The sequence below is a fragment of the Bufo bufo genome, chromosome 8 (assembly GCF_905171765.1).
Source record: "Bufo bufo chromosome 8, aBufBuf1.1, whole genome shotgun sequence".
Taxonomy (NCBI): domain Eukaryota; kingdom Metazoa; phylum Chordata; class Amphibia; order Anura; family Bufonidae; genus Bufo; species Bufo bufo.
The window spans coordinates 158,806,018-158,826,128 of record NC_053396.1 but is presented as its reverse complement, the minus strand read 5'-3'; the positions used below and the strand labels follow the sequence as shown (position 1 = coordinate 158,826,128).

The window sequence follows — 20,111 nt, the reverse complement described above, 5'->3', positions numbered from 1 at the left end:
GAACGGGTGCTGTATGTTGTTTGTTGTTTGTAGTCTGTAAAATTGTACATGTCATAAATAAAAGGGCTTTCCTGGGAGATTAAAAAGACAGCCCAAAATTAATTTTAAAAAAAACACACATTACTCACCATCACCAATCCACTGAATGGCATGGGTCCTGGCTGTTGGACCTTCACCGATTTGATATTGATGACCTATCCTGAGTAACGGCTATCAATATCTAATTATCGGAAAAAAAACCTTTAAAGCAGGTACAACCCAAAACCAAAGGTTCAGCCCTTTCTAAAATCAATAACAGTGGGTTCCTATATTTTACAGTATGACATCACCGACTGATATAAAAGCCCCTTAAATGGCAGATTTTCTGCTATAAGTATGATCTGTCTGCTTGTAAATGTTATCTGACCATGGGAGATTCACTTGGTCAGGGAATATTTTAGGATGTTTGTTGGGGTGCAACTGCAGGACACGTGTAAGTATCTAATGCTAATGTATCTCAGCCAACATTATTTCTATCATAGTAACTACAATCATTGAGAGGGTGAGACTCAAACTATAAGGCCTCATTCACATTTTCGTATCCGTTTGACGTCCGTGGAAAAATCTGCCTATGTTTCATCTATGAAGATGTCCATTAAGCATCTGTGTTTAGTCCATGTGTCAGTTTTTTGCCCTTTGTGTGTCATCTTAACACTGCTTAGCTGAAAAATAATTTCTGGTGCATCTCCTTCCAGTGGTCAGTGAAAAGCGGAGCAAGCACAGATGCTATGTATGTTGTGTCAGTGATTTTTCACAGACCCATAGACTTCAATGGGCGTGTTTGGTCTGCATCAAGGACCACAGTAGCGTATGAGGCCTACTGTCAGTGAAAAACTACTGATGTGTGAACAAACACATCAAAATCAATGGGTTTGTGTGCTGCCCGCAGAAAATGTGGATAGAACATGTCAGGGAAAAACGGAAATGTGAACGAGGCCTTAGACTTAAAAAAAAAACTAAAAACTTACCACTATAATAAATATCACTTACTGTGTGACTTGGCCAAGATGGCGCCTTACACAAAGAGGCATGTGTACCAGGAGACTTGGTCAGCCTGCACAAATGTTCAAGCCACTCCTGGCAGTCCTGACCAGTAGTGCAGTAGACTACAAAGCGTTCTATAATATTACCTGAATGGAAAGTTAAGACATTAGAAGAACATATGAACAAGAACAAATGGTCACAAATAATGTGCCCCAACCATCGGTATTGAACATGGGTATAGAAACCAAGAAAACACGATCCTGCAATCGCATTCCCTGAAGCTCAGGGATCAATCAAATTTTCTCAGAATGTAAATGAAGCATTTCATGTGCAATACGCCATCTATTACTAATTCTGTAATACAGTGTAAGGAATGGTAACTCACCTGAAATCTCAAATGCATTACTGCATGAATCAGTTTCCTCCAGCTTAATCACTGACATGCCAGTTAGTGGTAATTTCCCCTTTAAAAGAAATCGGACGTAAGAAGATGCACATATCAGCTGATAATACTAATTCATTTTAGCATCTTAGGGTATTTTGCAGTTTAGGGTATATTTCCACATATATGTTTTGATCAGGTTTTTTCACATTTGTTAATGTGGTTTTGGAAAGTGTTGCCTAGCCGTGCCCGTACTTTGGCCTGCAAACAGCGTGTCCGCAATATGCGGGCACCGGCCGTGTGCAACCCGCATCATGGATGCTGACCCATTCACTTGAATGGGTCCATAATCCGGAAGGTCCAGCGTGGAACGGACGCACGGAACTCCGTAGCGCTTACGTGGGGTTTCTCTCCGTGCCTCTGCACCACAAAAAAAATAGAACACGTTCTATTTTTTTTGCGGTGCGGACGAATCACGGACCCATTCAAATTGAATGGGTCTGGATCTGTCTACGGAATCTGCACGGATGTTACCTGTGCATTTGTGGTCCCCAGTGCACGGAACGGCTGTGTGCATGAGCCCTCAGAGACAAAGTTTTCTAAATGCAATTAACTCCACCCAGAGACAAAGTGATCCAGATTATGGCGCAACAAGTCAGACAGGTTTATGTCTCTAGAGTATCTTGTGGGTATAGTTTCTCCATGTGGAGACACCAGCTGGCAGAAGGAGTACAGTGCATTCGGAAAGTCTTCAGAATCAGACTCTTTCAGTTTTTTCACATTTTGTAATGTTGCAGCCTTCTGCTAAAATTAATAAAAAAATTCTAGTTTTCCCCATCATTCTGCACTCAATCCCCCTTAATAAACAGACTTTTAGAAATGTTTGAAAATGTATTAAAAAGGGAAAAACTAAACTTTTGCATGGACATAAGTACTCAGACCCTTTGCTATGTCAAATGACCAGGCACTGCTCATTATCTGCCCAATAGCAACCCTACAATGAAGCATGGTGGTGGTACGATTATGCTGTGAGGGTGTTTTTTTAGTGGCAGGGACAGGACGACTGGTCAGGGTTGATGGAAACTGAATGTGGCAAAGTACAGAGATTTTATTTTTTTAAATCAAATCGTTTTTATTGAATCAATAAATACAGAGTATTACAAAAATCAATACGTTGTTTTTTCTTGCTTTATCCACCATGTGGAGTCCGAGTACAACAGTAACCGTGAAATATCAACACACAGTTTTATCCAGTATCTGTACATAACGTGTACACATGTTAAAACAAATATTGAAATAAAGAATTATAAATATCTTAACCCCCCCAAAACCCCTCCCCCCCCCCCACCTTACCCTAACTCCCCCCCCCTGACAACTAGTCTTGACCTTCACGAGCCTATATAACCACATGGGTATGAGATAACCAATCACTCCACATTTTATCAAACTTTTGAGGACACCCTCTCTTCACATACACCCCTTTTTCAAGTATCATCATGTCATGCACCTTCCGTTCAAACTCACCCAGTGTAGGCGGACTTCCCTGGATCCACCTCATAGCCACCAGTTTCCTGGCCACATATAGCAACCTCCCCATCGCTACCTTGACCGATTCGGTCCCTCCAATCTCAGACACACATCCCAATATACACACCTTAGGGTCTTTTTGAATTCTCAATGTCATTCTGCTATTAATCATATTCCTTACCTCCTCCCAATAATTACCAATTACTGGACAAGACCACAGCATATGTAACAAATCCGCACCCTCCTCCATACACTTTGGACACTTGTCATCAATTCTTACTCCAACCTTTTTTAGAAACACCGGTGTTTTGTACACTCTATGTATAATAAATAGTTGGGACAACTTGCCCTGTTCGCTCAAGGACACTTTGGGGACCCCTTCCAATATATCTTCCCACTTATCTTTAGATATAACCCCCACGTCAACCTCCCATTTTTTCATTCTTGAGAGCGGAAACCCCTCCAGGAATTTTTCCAGTAAAAGAGCATACAACTGTGATATCAGCCCTCTTTTCCCTCCCCCTGTCGAGAGAACAAGCTTATGAATCACCTCCATTTGAGCTATCTCACATCCTTTCCGCAGTGTGACCTCAAGGGCATGCCTCACCTGGAGATATTTATAGAACCACCCCCTAGGAATATTAAATTCCTGCTGCAGGTTTTGAAATGATTTACATATCTTGTCCTCAATTAATTGGCCAATTCTCGTCACTCCATAGGTTTCCCAGTTCCTAAGTCCTGGTATGGCAAAAAATTCGGGCAACAAATGATTCTTTCCAATAGGGGAAAGTTCGCTGATTCCGCCTACACCTCTTAGCTGTTTCACCTTTGCCCAAACTCTTTTCATAAGTTCAATAAGAGGGAGTTTTTCCCTCCCAGCATGCATTCCTGAGCCTTCCAGAATGCCCATGAGGTCCCGACTGCCCAACCAATGCTGCAATATCTGCCCTGTCATATCCGGAGCTTGTAAATCAATCCATCCCTTGAAATGCTGACACTGGGAAGCCAGAAAATAAATCCATGCATTAGGGACAGCCAGGCCCCCTTCCGACTTAAGATATTGCAATGTCTCCAGTTTCATCCTAGCCTGCCCATATTTCCAAGTAAGATCCCTAAATATAGAATGAATTTTCTTGAATCTATCCAGGGGAATCCATACGGGAGCATTATTCAGTACATAAAGCAACTGGGGCATCATAACCATTTTTAAAAGGTTAACTCTTCCTACCACAGAAAGAAAGAGTCTACACCATGATCTCACTTTAAGCCTGAAAGTAGCCAGCAATGGGGACAGATTAAGGTCTTCAAAATCCGATAATCTCGGTGTTATATATAGTCCCAGATATTTAAATTTATCCACCCAAGGCACCAGACTATCTACTTGTCTGCCTGACAGGGCCTGCCCATCAATTGGCATCAAAGAGGATTTTTGCCAATTTATCTGAAGTCCAGAGAAGCAACCAAATCTGTCAATCAATGCCATGGCCGCATCCAGGGACGCACCAGTATCGCCCATAAAAAGCAGAGTGTCATCAGCGTACATAGCCACTTTATTGTGCAGCCCACCGTATCTAAACCCCTCTATATTTGTTGATAAGCGGATATGCGCCGCGAGCGGCTCTATTGCGAGAGCAAACAATAAGGGCGACAATGGGCATCCCTGTCTGGTGCCCCTGGCAAGAGCGAAACAATCTGACAACCCTCCATTAGCTCTAATTCTCGCCTTAGGACTAGAGTATAGGACCTTTACCCACTGAATGAACCGCGCTCCAAAACCCATAGTTTTCAAGACCCCCCACAAGTAGCTCCATTCCACACTATCGAACGCCTTGGCGGCGTCAAGAGCAAGCAAGGCCCTGTCTCCACAATTATCCGCCGGGATATTTAAACTAGCATACAGCCTACGGAGATTAATAGCCGTCGATTTCCCAGGCATAAAACCCGTCTGGTCCGGGTGTACTATAGTCAGAATTACTTTGGACAGCCTGTTCGCCAGCACCTTCGCCAGGAGCTTAACATCAGCCGTGAGAAGTGAAATTGGTCTGTAGGAATCCGGTATTTTAGGATCCTTCCCTGGTTTAGGTATAACCACAATTATAGCTTCCTGCATCGAATGTGATAACGAACCTGCCTCCAATGAGTGCTCAAGCACCTTAAGTAATTCAGGAAGTAATATCCCTTGCAGCTTTTTATACACCTCTACCTCTACATCGGCTCCAGGCGCCTTACCATTCGCCATACCCCCAAGCGCAGCCTCCAGTTCCTCCAGTGAAATCGGCTCTTCCAGCCTTACTCTATCCTCCTCTGACAGCCTCAATAACTGTGCCTCCCCTAGGAATTCATTAAGAGCCTCCTCAGACCTAGAGCCGGTGGAAGCATATAGAGATACATAAAAACTTTTTAGAATATCTAATATTCCTTTCGTGTCCTGGCTGCTATTTCCCCTGTCATCTCTCAGTTCCTGAATACAAGAGGATCCTCTCTGAGCCTGTGAAACCACCGACAACAGATGACCGACCTTCTCACCTTCTTCAAAGGATCTCTGACGATAAAAACTTCTCTTTCTTTCTGCGGCCTGCACTAAATGACACCTCAGCTGCTCCTGAACTACCGCCAGCGCCTCACTATTAATCAGGGTGGGGAATCTACCAAACTCTCTCTCTGCCTCAGCCACCAGTACATGCGCCTTAACATCCGCCTCCCTAGACCTAGATTTATGCTTGTTAATTTCTTTCATCAAGACTCCCCTCAGGAATGCTTTCATGGCGTCCCAAACTCCCGGTACCAAGGCCGTCCCTGTATTGATAGCAAAAAATTCCTTAATTTCAAGAAAGATCCCGGACAAATCACCCAACACATTTAGCCAATGTGAGTTACACTTCCACAGCCTCGGTCCCTGTCTGAGCACCCCCAGGCACAAGTCAATCTGCACCAGAGAGTGGTCAGACAACGACCGAGGATGATAGACAACATCTCTAACCAGTGGCAGCATTATATCATTAACAAGGGCCAAATCAATACGCGATAACGAATGATGCGCGGCAGATCTGCACGAGAATTCCCGCTTATCAGGGTTACGCAATCTCCATACATCATGCACACCTATTTCACCCATAATATTTCTGAGAGCCACACTCCCCGGTATACCCCCTGCTCCTTCCACCCGGCATCTATCTAGGGAGTCATTCAGCGTGCAATTAAAGTCCCCAACCAATAGCCACGGCAGCCCAGGGAAGTCCGCCACAAAGTCCATAATCTCTCTTATCAATGGGGATGCAAATGGTGGGGGCACATACACAGACACCAGCACCACCTGTATTCCATCCACCTTACACACAACACACACATATCTACCATCCGCGTCCACACATTCCTGCATATGTTCATATCTAATGCTACTATGCACAATCATACTAACCCCTCTAGAGTGAGAAGAATGAGTTGAATGTAACGCATATGTCACCCAATTTTTACTCATCCAGTGTAGATTTTCTCCAATCAGATGCGTTTCCTGAAGACAACATATAGCCGGCTGAAACCGCCCCAAGTATTGAAAAACACACTGTCTCTTTGGTGCATCTGCCATTCCTCTCACATTCCAACTTAAAACTCTAATCACCTGTGACATGATAGAACTTCAGACCATACTTGAATCTCACGACCCACTCCAACTTCCTCAGCTCATATTTCAAGACCATATCCCTTCCCCCCAACTCACTACCCATCCTCCCACCCCCCTCCCCCCCTTTCCCAATCAGATTCCTATAACTGGGGAACATTGTCCCTTTGATACAGAGATATTATTAATTAAAATCTGATCCATGTGTTCTGGACCTCAGACTGGGCTGAAGGTTCACCTTCCAAAAAGACAATGACCCTAAGCACACAGCCAAGATGACACAGGAGTGGCTTAGGGACAACTATGTGAATTGAGTGGGCTAGTCAGAGCCCTGACATGAACCCAATCAAACATCTCTGCAGAGACCTGAAAATGGCTGTCCACCGATTGTCCCCATCCAACCTGTCACAGAAGATTTGCAGAGAAGAATGCCAGAACCTTGTGGTATCATACCCAAGAAGACTAGAGGTTGTAATCGCTGCCAAAGGTGCATCAAGTCCTGAGTAAAGAGTCTGAATATTTATGTCAATGCAAGATTTTAGCTTTCACTTTTCAATAAATTAGCAAAGATTTTGACCATTCTGTTTTTTACTTTCTCATTATGGAGTAGTGAGTGTCGAAGGATTGTTAAAAAAATGATCTTGAGCACAAGGTTGCAAAATGTGAAAAGGTCTGATCACTTTCTGAATGCGCTGTATTACAAGTAAAGCTCCCTGGGATAAGCTATGCAAATTAGCACTGCTCCAGAAAGATTGCTATAGTTTAATGCAACCTTTGTGTATACCTGCACTTTCACCTGTGCAATTACACATGATGAATGCGAAGAATTAGGCCTCCTGCACACGACCGGATCCGCAATACACGGGCATCGTTCCGTGTGCATTTTCGCATCACGGATGCGGACCCATTCACTTCAATGGGTCCGCAAATCCGGAGATGCGGAATGGTGCGGAAAGGAAGCACGGAACGGAACCCTAAGGAAGCACTACGGAGTGCTTCCGTGGGGTTTCGGCCCGTACTTCCGTTATACAAAAAGATAGAACATGTCCTATCTTTTTGCAGAACGGCCGGATCGCGGACCCATTAAAGTGAATGGGGCCGCGATCCGCTGCAGCTGCCCCACGGTCGGTGTTCGTGCATTACGGCCCACATTTTGCAGGCTGCAGCACGGCCGCGGGGCGCACACGTTCGTGTGCAGAAGGCCTTACTAAAACAAAATTCTACAATACCTGATAAATGAAGCCGCTCATCCGTGGACTGGCAGACAGCATTACAAGTGCATTTGAAAACAACATAAAATACCGCTCTTCTTTTTCCTTGATTAGAGAAGAAAAATAACATAAAATCAGAGTCAAAGAAACAAACAATTAATCAGAAGAACCAGAATACAAATCTCAGCAAACAGACTGTACATTCACGGAGATTTATCAACCGGCTTTTGAAAACTGCACTCGACCTAAAAGTCAAATATGTGAATTTCTGTTCTATCCTTTCTCAGTGGAATTTACTTTTGTAGATCTATGCTATGTTGATCTTCTCTTTGAAGGCATGATACATAGAGATCCCGGTTGTGGATCCTGTGGCTTATCTGGAAAACCTTCTCAAGGACAAATAAGTATACTATTTAGAGTCTTTGAGCTACTGCATGGGGTTAATTGTGCATCCTAAAGGTTGTATATGGGGAGTGGAGAGTTAACTAATCATCCTGCCCCTTGGTAACTATCATTAGGTGTGTGCTGACCCCACCCCTTCCTCTAGGGCAGGCATGCTCAACCTGCGGCCCTCCAGCTGTTGTAAAACTACAACTCCCAGCATGCCCGAACAGCCTACAGCTATCAGCCTACAGCAGGGCATTGTCGGAGTTGTAGTTTTACAACAGCTGGAGGGCCGCAGGTTGAGCATGCCTGCTCTAGGGAGTGGCTGAGAGCATAGTAAGTCTGAGGAGGGTGAGCTGAGAAGCAGCAATAAACAGTGAGGCACCAACCCTGAAGAACAAGTGCCAGCCTCTGAGGGAAAGCTGAATTGAATTTGATTGAGTGTACAGTAGCCATTACGAAGGGGGCTGGAAAATTCTGACTGGTGAATGTTAGCACCAGTAAGTTGCAGACACCATACCATATTAGAGGCAGATTGAACACCTGCTAAAGAGACTACACCCCGCTGGGGGAATTGCAGATTACATAGTAACATATTACATATAGTTACATAGTTAATACGGTTGAAAAAAAGACATACGTCCATCAAGTTCAACCAAGGAATAGGTGGGGATGCGAATTCCAGAAGGAAGTGAGACTCAGATTTCTACACGTTTTCATAAGCATTTATGTTTTTTAGGCCTCATGCACACGACCGTAGTTCGGGTGCGGACCCATTCACTTCCATGGGGCCGCAAAAGATAAGGAATGCACACGGACGGCTTTGGTTTTTTGAGGATCCGCGGTTTGCGGACCGCAAAAAAACAGCACGGTCGTGTGCATGAGGCCTTACTTTTAAGAATTCGTCTAAACCCTTTTTGAAACTGTCCACTGTTCCTGCTGTGACCACGTCCTGAGAAAGTCTATTCCACAGATTCACAGTTCTTACAGTAAAGAAGCTTTGACGTTTCTGGAGACTGAACTTTTTCTTCTTCAGTCGGAGGCAGTGCCCCCTTGTCTTTTGAGCACATTTTATATGGAACAGCTTTTCGCCGTACTTTTTGTATGGCCCACTTATATACTTGTACAGGTTAATCATGTCCCCCCCTTAGACGTCTCTTTTCAAGACTAAATAAATTCAATTATTTTAATCTTTCTTCATAACCAAGACCCTTCATGCTCCTTATCATTTTAGTCGCTCTCCTCTGTACTTTTTCCAGCTGCAGTGCATCCTTTCTATGGACTGGTGCCCAGAACTGGACTGCGTATTCCAGATGAGGCCGCACCAGCGCTTTGTAAAGTGGTAGTATTACATCCCTGCCCCGTGAGTCCATGCCTCGTTTAATGCATGACAATATCCTGGTGGCCTTAGAATATAGGATATAGAATATAGATATACTGATATAAAGAAATTGTACACCTTAGGCCAGATGAGAGAGGCTGCATTGTTCATTTGTAAAGAGACTAAATTGACATCCACCCCCTATACATAGCCTTGGGGACTAGCTGACTCCTGTGACATCTAAGAACTGTGTCTACTTGCAAGAGTATTGTATTTGCACTGTATCACCATTTTCTAGTAAAGAACTGTTTTTGTTACTATAAAGCCAGCTCTGTCAATGCCACTGTTGGCCTGTTATCTTCTTGCCTGCAACCCATCACCCATCTAACATCAAGTGCACCCCAAAACACCATTAGGAAGGAGACTATCCACCAGACCCAGGGTGTGCCCTAAAGGGAAGAAAGGGTCCGCCCTTCTAATCACTGCACGGCTCCCAGGGAGTACCAGTGTGAGGACCACCACCATGAGTAACTACTACCTCCATCACGTCTATCAGCACTCCCACCCTCTAGATTGCCCCCTTCCCGGGCTCACTGAACTAAATGCTCTGAGCACAGTTTAACAGCAATGTGGATGTGACCCATAGGTGACGGCATAGAATCTGCATGCTCTGGCGACAGGTATTGGTATTTTTGTTACCTACCTCACTTGCTCCACATTGTACCATAACCTGTGACATATACACAACACTTCCTAATGTCTTAATGTCTTCTCCTTCCCAACACTGGATTGGCTCAGAAAGGATCTGTAGCTCCAGCTGCTTCCTCTTCCGCAAGTCCTGACACTGTGCCTAAAAAGTATAAGGGTTCGGGCAAGTTTTATTGAGCAATGAAATACACAGATCACTGCATTCATACAGAAAATACTATAGTTCATGACTGAGACACTTATTCAGCTATTGAGTAACTCTCAACGGTTTACAACCACACGTTCTCCACATCATCTCAGCTCAGTAGCTTCCGCGCAAGATTGTATCATCCGATGCTTGGCTGTTCTATGGAGTAAGACCAGACAGGGAGGCCGCGATGCAGCCTAAAACTGTGTGTCCATAGCCACCACCACAGCTTTCTAATTGATCATTAAAAATTGATCATTAATGAATTCTTAACACTTATGAAAATTGTAGCCCGATTTGGTTTTTCCTAGTGAATCAGCCTCCATGAAATTCTGGAGTGGATATTCCACTTACTACTACAGTACGAGCTTGTAATGAAACTTAACATTTAAGGGACAAGTGTGGTAGTTGCTTTTAGTAAGTGTACCTCACAGATATAATAAAAATTTTCACAAAAATGTTGAGAAAACTGCAAAAACATGCATGTTTGGATTAGCTAAAGTGTGCATTTTTGTTCAGGATTTTGCACTGGGGCTCAGGAGCTTTGTTACCTTTTGTGGCAAATGCACTGGCAGTAATATTGGTAATGTCAACCAGTGGAGACTAGTGCGTCTTAATCGATTTGGTCTGAATAATTCAACCTGAATTGCTCTAATTGTCCTGAAAAGTCATGTATGACACTCCTAGAGGACTCTAAGGACTGTATCCAACCCCTTTTAAGCTCTTTACCACCAGGACAGGATTAGTAATGTCAAAGTGACAGTGACATATATGGCTATGGGTAAATAGATGTTAGCTGGTGGTAACCATCAGCTTGTTTAATAACACACTGAATTATCCCTTTTTGGTGGCAGACGCCTTCTTTGTCTTCTGATCTGTAAAATGGTGGCCGCCATTTTGAGTGATTCGTAAATTATTCACTTATCTTTATCAACCAACCATATACCAAAAAGACTTTCTAGAGAAAAAAATAAATAAATTTTACCCAAATTAAGCAATTTGTACCATGGTAGCCATATAGGGAAACTCAGAGAAGTGCCAACCACATCTGAACAGCTAGAATATTGCAGAATCGTAAGTCTCTCCGCTTCTCTATCTGTATCATCACACTTTCCAGCGCTTCTATTTTCTGAGAAACACCCTTGTCCTGTAAGCACAAGGCAGCCATAGCAGAGATGTTGCGGTTTATCTCACTAGAAAACCCAACCTCATAGGAAAACAGTACTTCTTCATACAATGGGGCGATCCCACTTGATGTTACCAAGCACAGAATTTCACAAAATTATGAACGTAGACGAATTTGCAAAAATGAGACTAGCTTTATTCTGAGTCAGATACATACAGACACTGCACAAATAAGTGCATACTTAAAGGGCATATGGACCTCATCACTCGGAAAAGCCCTGGGAGAAGCCTTCATGACTGCATGAGCAAAGACGACGTCAACTTGGGGAACATCATATGGTTCACCATAACATTTTGTATTTTTAGAAATCAGAGGCAAGTCTTCCATGCCATGGTAACGGCTGAAAATATGCAAAGTAACTTTCCAAATTGACCTTCAGATAACGACATTTACATAGACAAGTGAGATTTCCATGACTGCAGAATGCATGGTATGAACATTCTACATTTTCACCTCTTTCCATCAAAGATCAATTGTCAGTACGTGAGGGAATTTATATTTTTAGGTTCTATAAGTATACAGATTGGAGAGAAAGGAAATTCCACCCACACAATTTACACATATGGGAACTCTTACTACTGCAGTAGGAATGGTACAATGAGCATCAGCCATTCTGGATTAGTCACTTTCCAGGACCTCATTTTCAGTGACAGTGCTGGCAATGTCAAGCTGTCCTGGTCAAAATAGGTGAGGGTTGTGGTAGCCACACCTATAAGTGGGTTTTGATATTCTCAGGCCTACATGCCCTGAATTTACCAAATGCAATATTGGTAAGGCCTCTTGCACACGAACGTGTGCGCCCCCCGTGGCCATGCTGCGGCCTGCAAATTGCAGGCCATAATGCACGGACACCCAACGTGGGGCAGCCGCAGCGGATTGCGGACCCATTCACTTCAATGGGTCCACGATCCAGCCGTTCCACAAAAAGATAGAACGTGTCCTATCTTTTTGCGGAACGGAAGTACGGGACAAAACCCGTGCTTCCGTAGAGTTCTGGTCTGTGCTTCCGTTCCGCACCATTCCGCATCTCTGGATTTGCGGACCCATAGAAGTGAATGGGTCCACATCAGTGATGCAGAATGCACACAGAACAGTGCCTGTGTATTGCGGATCCGCAAATGAGGTCCGCAATACGGCCACGGAGCGCACACGTTTGTGTGAAAGAGGCCTAAGTATGATTCTTTTCCATTACTGTCGCTATTTTGCAGTACATATGATATATTTAAAAAAAACTTTTACTGAAGGGGTTATCCAGGTTTTAAAAATTGATGGCCTGACTTTCATAATCCCCGCTAATCAGGCTTTTTTTTTTCCCTCTTTTTAAAGCATTCACCATGCTGGATAAAAATGTTTTACTTTTCTAGTAGCAGTCAGGGGCATACACAGATATCATAGGGTCCTATAGCAAAACTTAGGGTACTTTCACACTAGCGTTATTCTTTTCTGGCATTGAGTTCCGTCCTAGGGGCTCAATACCGGAAAAGAACTGATCAGTTTTATCCTAATGCATTCTGAATGGAGAGCAATCCGTTCAGGATGCATCAGGAGGTCTTCAGTTCAGTCTTTTCAACTTACATAGAAACATAGAATGTGTCGGCAGATAAGAACCGTTTGGCCCATCTAGTCTGCCCAATATACTGAATACTATGAATAGTCCCTGGCCCTATCTTATATGAAGGATGGCCTTATGCCTATCCCATGCATGCTTAAAGGGACACTGACAGGCCAAATCAGCATATATAGTTATATATATATATATATATATATATATATATATGACATTACAGGTCTTATACAGTCTATTAAAATCATCTAAGTATCCCCCCTGTCCACCTTCTAAATACCGAAATATAAAGTTTTATAACCTGCCTGTCTCGTCACCAATCTGCCCAAGGGGCGGCGTTTCATCTCAAAATGCGCCCAGCCAGCCGCTCCCAACTGCCGTTCTGAAGCCCCGCCCAGCTCATCAATATTCACTTCGCTGGGCGGCGGCTAAAACTCTCCACAGTCACGATCCTGCGCATGGGCAATTGAATCCTCCTGGCATCGTTCATGTCAAATCTGCCCATGCGCAGGATCGTGACTAGGGAGAGTTTCAGAACGGCAGTTGGGAGCGGCTGGCTGGGCGCATTTTGAGATGAAACGGCGCCCCTTGGGCAGATTGGTGACAAGACAGGCAGGTTATAAAACTTTATATTTCGGTATTTAGAAGGTGGACAGGGGGGATACTTAGATGATTTTAATAGACTGTATAAGACCTGTAATGTCATATATATAACTATATATGCTGATTTGGCCTGTCAGTGTCCCTTTAAACTCCTTCACTGTATTTGCAGCTACCACTTCTGCAGGTAGGCTATTCCATGCATCCACTACTCTCTCAGTAAAGTAATACTTCCTGATATTACTTTTAAACCTTTGCCCCTCAAATTTAAAACGATGTCCTCTTGTAGCAGTTTTTCTTCTTTTAAATATTCTCTCCTCTTTTACCTTGTTGATTCCCTTTATGTATTTAAAAGTTTCTATCTTATCCCCTCTGTCTCGTCTGTCTTCCAAGCTATACATGTTAAGGTCCTTTAATCTCTTCTCTGAACTCTCTCCAAAGTATCAAAATCCTTCTGGAGATATGGTCTCCAGTACTGAGCACAATACTCCAAATGAGGTCTCACTAGTGCTCTGTAGAGCGGCATGAGCACCTTCCTCTTTCTACTGGTAATGCCTCTCCCTATACACCCAAGCATTCTGCTAGCATTTCCTGCTGCTCTATGACATTGTCTGCCTACCTTTAAGTCTTCTGAAATAATGACCCCTAAATGCCTTTCCTCAGATACTGAGGTTAGGACTGTATCACTGATTTTATATTCTGCTCTTGGGTTTTTACGCCCCAGGCGCATTATCTTGCACTTATCAACATTACATTTTAGTTGCCAGATTTTTGACCATTCCTCTAGTTTTCCTAAATCCTTTTCCATTTGGTGTATCCCTCCAGGAACATCAACCCTGTTACAAATCTTTGTGTCATCAGCAAAAAGACACACCTTACCATCGAGGCCTTCTGCAATTTTGCTGATAAAGATATTAAACAATATGGGTCCAAGAACAGATCCCTGAGGTACCCCACTGGTAACAAGACCATGGTCTGAATATACTCCATTGACTACAACCCTCTGTTGTCTGTCCCTCTGCCACTGCCTAATCCATTCAACTAGGGGTGGGCGATATGGCCTAAAATCTATATTGCGATATAATTTTAAGCATGTGCGATATGCGATATATATTGCGATATATTGTTTTCTATATTTGGGGGGGGCGTGTTTAAACTTTTTTTTACTTTTTATTTAATAACTATTAGTCTCCTTAAGGGCTAGAACCCTTGTCATATTCACCCTAATAGAGCTCTATTAGGGTGAATAGGACTTTACACTCTCCCTGCTGCCCTGTGCTTTGTGCACACAGCAGCAGGGAGCTGATCCCCCTCCCCTAAACGGTGCCATCCCCAGATCCCCCCCCTCCCCTAAACGGTGCCATCCCCAGATCCCCCCCCCCTCCCCTAAACGGTGCCATCCCCAGATCCCCCCCCCTCCCCTAAACGGTGCCATCCCCAGATCCCCCCCCCTCCCCTAAACGGTGCCATCCCCAGATCCCCCCCCCCTCCCCTAAACGGTGCCATCCCCAGATCCCCCCCCCTCCCCTAAACGGTGCCATCCACAGACCCCCCCCCCCTCCCCTAAACGGTGCCATCCACAGATCCCCCCCTCCCCTAAACGGTGCCATCCACAGATCCCCCCCCCTCCCCTAAACGGTGCCATCCACAGATCCCCCCCTCCCCTAAACGGTGCCATCCCCAGATCCCCCCTCCCCTAAACGGTGCCATCCCCAGATCCCCCCCTCCCCTAAACGGTGCCATCCACAGACCCCCCCTCCCCTAAACGATGCCATCCACAGATCCCCCCCCCTCCCCTAAACGGTGCCATCCACAGATCCCCCCCCTCCCCTAAACGGTGCCATCCACAGATCCCCCCCCCTCCCCTAAACGGTGCCATCCACAGATTCTCCCCCCCCCCCCCCCCGACGCTCACAGGAATACATTTAAAAACTAATCAGTAACTTTAACTTTATTCATTGGTGATCTCTTTACTGTATACCTTACTAGGTCTTAGCTCCGGTAACAGCAGGCAGTGCGGGGGGCGGCGCTCACTCACTGACGTCACGCGCCTGCGCCGCCTAGTGGGAGGAGCAGGCGCGTAAGGTCAGTGAGTGAGCGCCGCCCGGCCGCACTGCCTGCTGTTATCGGAGCTAAGACCTAGTAAGGTATACAGTAAAGAGATCACCAATTAATAAAGTTAAAGTTACTGATTAGTTTTTAAATGTTCTACTGTCAGCGGCGTGGCCCTGTATATTCTAACCCCCAGGCAAGCGTCCCTGTCACCATGGGAACGCCTGGGGGTTAGAATATACCATCGGATTTGAGTTTTCACGCGCTCACTGAGATCGTGAAAACTCAATGATTTACAGTCAGTCCCTCCCCTCCTCTTTTGTCATTGGTGGTCAGCGGCAGCCGCGCACAGTGGGGAGGGAGGGACTCTCTCCTCCACTGTGACTGTGCCCAGTGTGCCGGCTCAGGAGAAGATGGTGCGCGCAGAGAGCGATCATATCGCGGTCCGGCGATATAGGCGATATGCTCAAAATCCATATCGTGGCACAAATTTATATCGCATATCGCCTATATCGTCTATATCGCCCACCCCTACATTCAACAATATGGGAGTCCACGCACAAAGACTGCAATTTATTGATAAGCCGCATGCTGCAGTTTTATCTCCGTCCGAAATTCCGGAAAACTTGCCGGAATGCCGGATCCGGCATTTTTTCCCATTGACATGCATTAAATGCCGGATACGGCCCCGAGTGTTCCGGCAAAACGGATCAGGCATTGCGGTCTGCGCATGCTCAGACCGCAAAAAATATGAAAAAAATAAATGCCGGATCTATTTTTACGGATGACACCGGAGAGACGGATCCGGCATTTCAATGCATTTGTCATACGGATCAGGATCTGACAAATGCCATCAGTTTGCATGCGTTTTGATGGATCCGGCAGGCAGTTCCAGCGACAGAACTGCCTGCCAGAATCGTCTGCCGCAAGTGTGAAAGTACCCTTAGTATGGGTCCCCTGCCCCTAGTTTCCAAGTGTAACGTGCATCAGTCACTCCCAGGCAATGCAGAACATGTACTCACCCCAGCTTTCTAGTGAAATTGCCTTTGGCCTCACCCACCTTTCTGACTTTTATGTGGGGAAAATATAGTGCTCATTTTGAACACCATATTTCTCAGTGTAATTACACAAAAAAAGGGCATGAATACATGTAGCAGGTTTTCTGCTTCCCTTCTGTTTCAAAGCTAGCTGACTCCCTGCAGCCACCACTAGGGGGAGCTCAGTGAATAGAAATGTATACATCTACCAGGGGAGCTGTAACAATCTCTTTACATTGAGCTCCCCTAGTGGCAGCTACATGAAAATCACTCGGGGAAGAGAACAACATGCTCCTGCTGTGGCTCCCTCGCCCCAGGCCCCATAGCAGTCACGTTGTCTGCCTCTATTGCAGGTACACCACTTGGCAGCAGTCATTACAGATTTAGCAGTATGGTATTACTGTTTTAATATTTTTTCCATTAAAAAAAATAATTTTGTAAGTAATTTCTTTTCTCAACATTTTTACTTTTTTTAAAAACATTTTTTTTTAATCCCACTAGTGGACATGGATATGCAATCATCTGACTGCTTACATCACACGCAGCATGGCTTAAACGGCATAAATGTATCAGACCTGGGGGCCTTCTTTAGGCCCCAGCCATCATTGCAACCTACTGGCACCCCATGATCACATCTTAGGGGTGCTGATGAAGTGACAGAGGGAGCTCCCTCACTTTGTCTATAAACGTGGATGTTCTAGTCACTATTGACCATGACTACAGCCATTGTAGGAGAGTGTCAGCTGTGATATGCTGTAATATGTAACATGTAATATATGTAATACGTAACAGCTCTTGTGCCCGAACCATCCCTGTGCTGTACATGTATGGGGCTCACGGCTAACTATGTGCCACCACCACCATACATGTATGGAGTTCTGTGCCTAGTGTGGGCTTCTAAACATTGATGAGTCAAACACTTAGGGCAGGAGTTGCCTCAGGCACAGGAGACGTGGCCTTAAAGGGGTTATCCAACCTCTATAATGACCCCCCCCCCCCAATGCCCTGGCTCCTCATATAGATTATACTTATCCTGCCCCTAGGCACCTGCATCGCTCCAGATCCCCGCAAGCCGCCGCTGCATCTCCCGGTCGCGCAGCTCAGAACATTCGGCAACGAGGAGAGCAGCCAACAGCAGGCCGTGACAGGGATGAGCCTCTCTAGCGTCACCCACAAGATGCAGCGGCGGCCGTGTGTGGCTCAGGGGTGACGCGGGTGCCGGGGAGTGGGGTAAGTATAATCTATATTGGGGGGGGGGGGGGGGGGGTCATTATAGGGGATGGATAACCCCTTTAGGGCCATGTCTCCTGTGCCTGTAGGCAACTCTTGCCTAAGTGTCCTGGGGCAGGAAAAATGTGCAAATTTTAGATATTAATATAGCATCATAGTTCAGCAATCCAACAAAAGTGAATGGAGAGAGCTGAGAATGTGCAGTCCCCTTTTCACTCACAGTGGCACGAGAGGGGCTTCGTTCTCGAGGTAGGAGCAGATCCCAGAGGTAGATAAGCCATAACTGTCCTGATGGGACATCCCTAGGGATGAGTGAATCCATTCTAAACTAATAGAATTCTATCTGAATTTTCCAAAATTGGATTCACATCTGAATCCAAATTTTTGGCAATTTGATTCAGATGATTTATCAAAATGGAGTTAACCATTTTTCAGCTCAGAAGAAGGAGGATCACATGACCCCAGGTGGTGTGTATGTAAACAAAACCGGTAGGCATTTTGCCTCCAAAAAGCAAAACATTTTCTGACCTTTTTCCTTTTTTTTAAAAACATATAAAAATGGTACATTGCAGTTGTTTTTAAAGAGGCTGTTTGTTTACCAGCAGCAGCCATGCGTTTACCCATAGCCAGACTTGTCACGGTCACTTCAACATTCCTAATGCTGGCAAAGTGTTAAAGAGCTTGAAATGAGTTGCATACAGTCCTAGGAGATCCCAAGAGCCACCCACAACTTTTCAGGACAACTGGAGCACTTTCATTCAGGACAAATTGTCATGTACTAGAGGATGTCTGATTTTCAGTTTTTACATTAATCATGGGAGAACCCCTTTATGTGTAAAATACAGAGTTGCCAGTAGAAGCTTGGGACTTTTGCCTTAGTCAGACATCCCCTTACAATGGAATTTGCATCCAGCAAGTGGAGAAATGTCAGGCGTGATTCACTCTGCTCAGAACCCAATCGCTATACATAAACGCTCAGCTTCTGACGGCAAAGAAGTCTTACACAAGAGCCTTGAAGGAGCAGTAACTCGCAGAACATCTTTATGATCTGGATGAGCTTCCTAGAACAAGAAGAAGCATTGCTACTGTTTAGTATTTCCTTATGATGGGGACAAGATAAAGCACAATATGACATATAATACAAACCGCACACAATTCAATACAAAGAGGAAACCTGAGGCCACCTTCACACGTAATGGATTTTCAGCATTTTGGGCCAGATGTTGAAATATCCCATTTACAAAGCAACTAAAAAAAGACAGAATTCATAAAGCCCAAACATGCCCAATATCCTGCCACATTTTTCCCCACATTGTGTTGAGCTGCTTCTTTAACCCTTTTCACACTTAAGACAAATACAAAAAAAATTCTACAATTTAAAAAAGAAATTCGAACAGTAAAATGAAAATACCACCAAGCTCTTTACAATTATGGGCACCTACATTTGATTTGCATTAAAGAGTAACATTTTGTAAAAAAAAAAAAAAAAAAAAGCATACAAATTTCAGTCTGTACTAGATGCGGAAGGGGGATTAAACTAGTGAGTATAGTATTTTTTATTTCATCGCAATTCCTGGCTTTGGAGAGATTTTTGATTAACCTGGACAACCTCTTCAAAAGTCTGACCTATGGTAACATTTAACGCTATGCTAGTTCTTAGTTTTTAGCCACGGCAAGCATATATACATGCTGTATGTCCTTGGCAGTGAAAAGGATAGCTATGTCTACCATCTTCACAGCCAATGTTTTTTTCTGTGGTTCCTAAATGTCTAAAATGAGAAATGAAGCGACTTTGCAAAGAGCGTTGATTAAAGATTTCTTATCATTTTGTGCCCCTGGCTCATGTGATAACAGCCTACAAACAAACCCTGTGAAGTCTGATCCTGCAGTCATTGCCTCTTCTATCCGTCCCCTATTTACGGCAGGATCAGACTACTCAAATTCTGTTTGTAGTCTGTTACCATGGAGACATGTAGATCATCAAAGAAGTAGTAGACATAAAAAGTAGAAAACGTTTAACCAAGTTGCTTAATTTTTCAATTCAGTTGCGTAGAGCAATTAATAAAATCTACTGTCAATA

General features: G+C 44.4%; 1 protein-coding gene across 1 annotated transcript in view; it reads right to left on the bottom strand.

Annotated features, from left to right (window-relative positions):
• The window catches only part of ARHGEF6 (Rac/Cdc42 guanine nucleotide exchange factor 6), a 116,834-nt gene that overhangs the window by 32,784 nt on the left and 63,939 nt on the right, over positions 1-20,111 (bottom strand). The window contains 6 exon segments of the mRNA XM_040404762.1: positions 1,030-1,169; positions 1,409-1,487; positions 7,781-7,867; positions 10,171-10,317; positions 14,710-14,713; positions 19,037-19,092. Of these exon segments, the coding sequence (XP_040260696.1) occupies positions 1,030-1,169; positions 1,409-1,487; positions 7,781-7,867; positions 10,171-10,317; positions 14,710-14,713; positions 19,037-19,092 (513 nt within the window).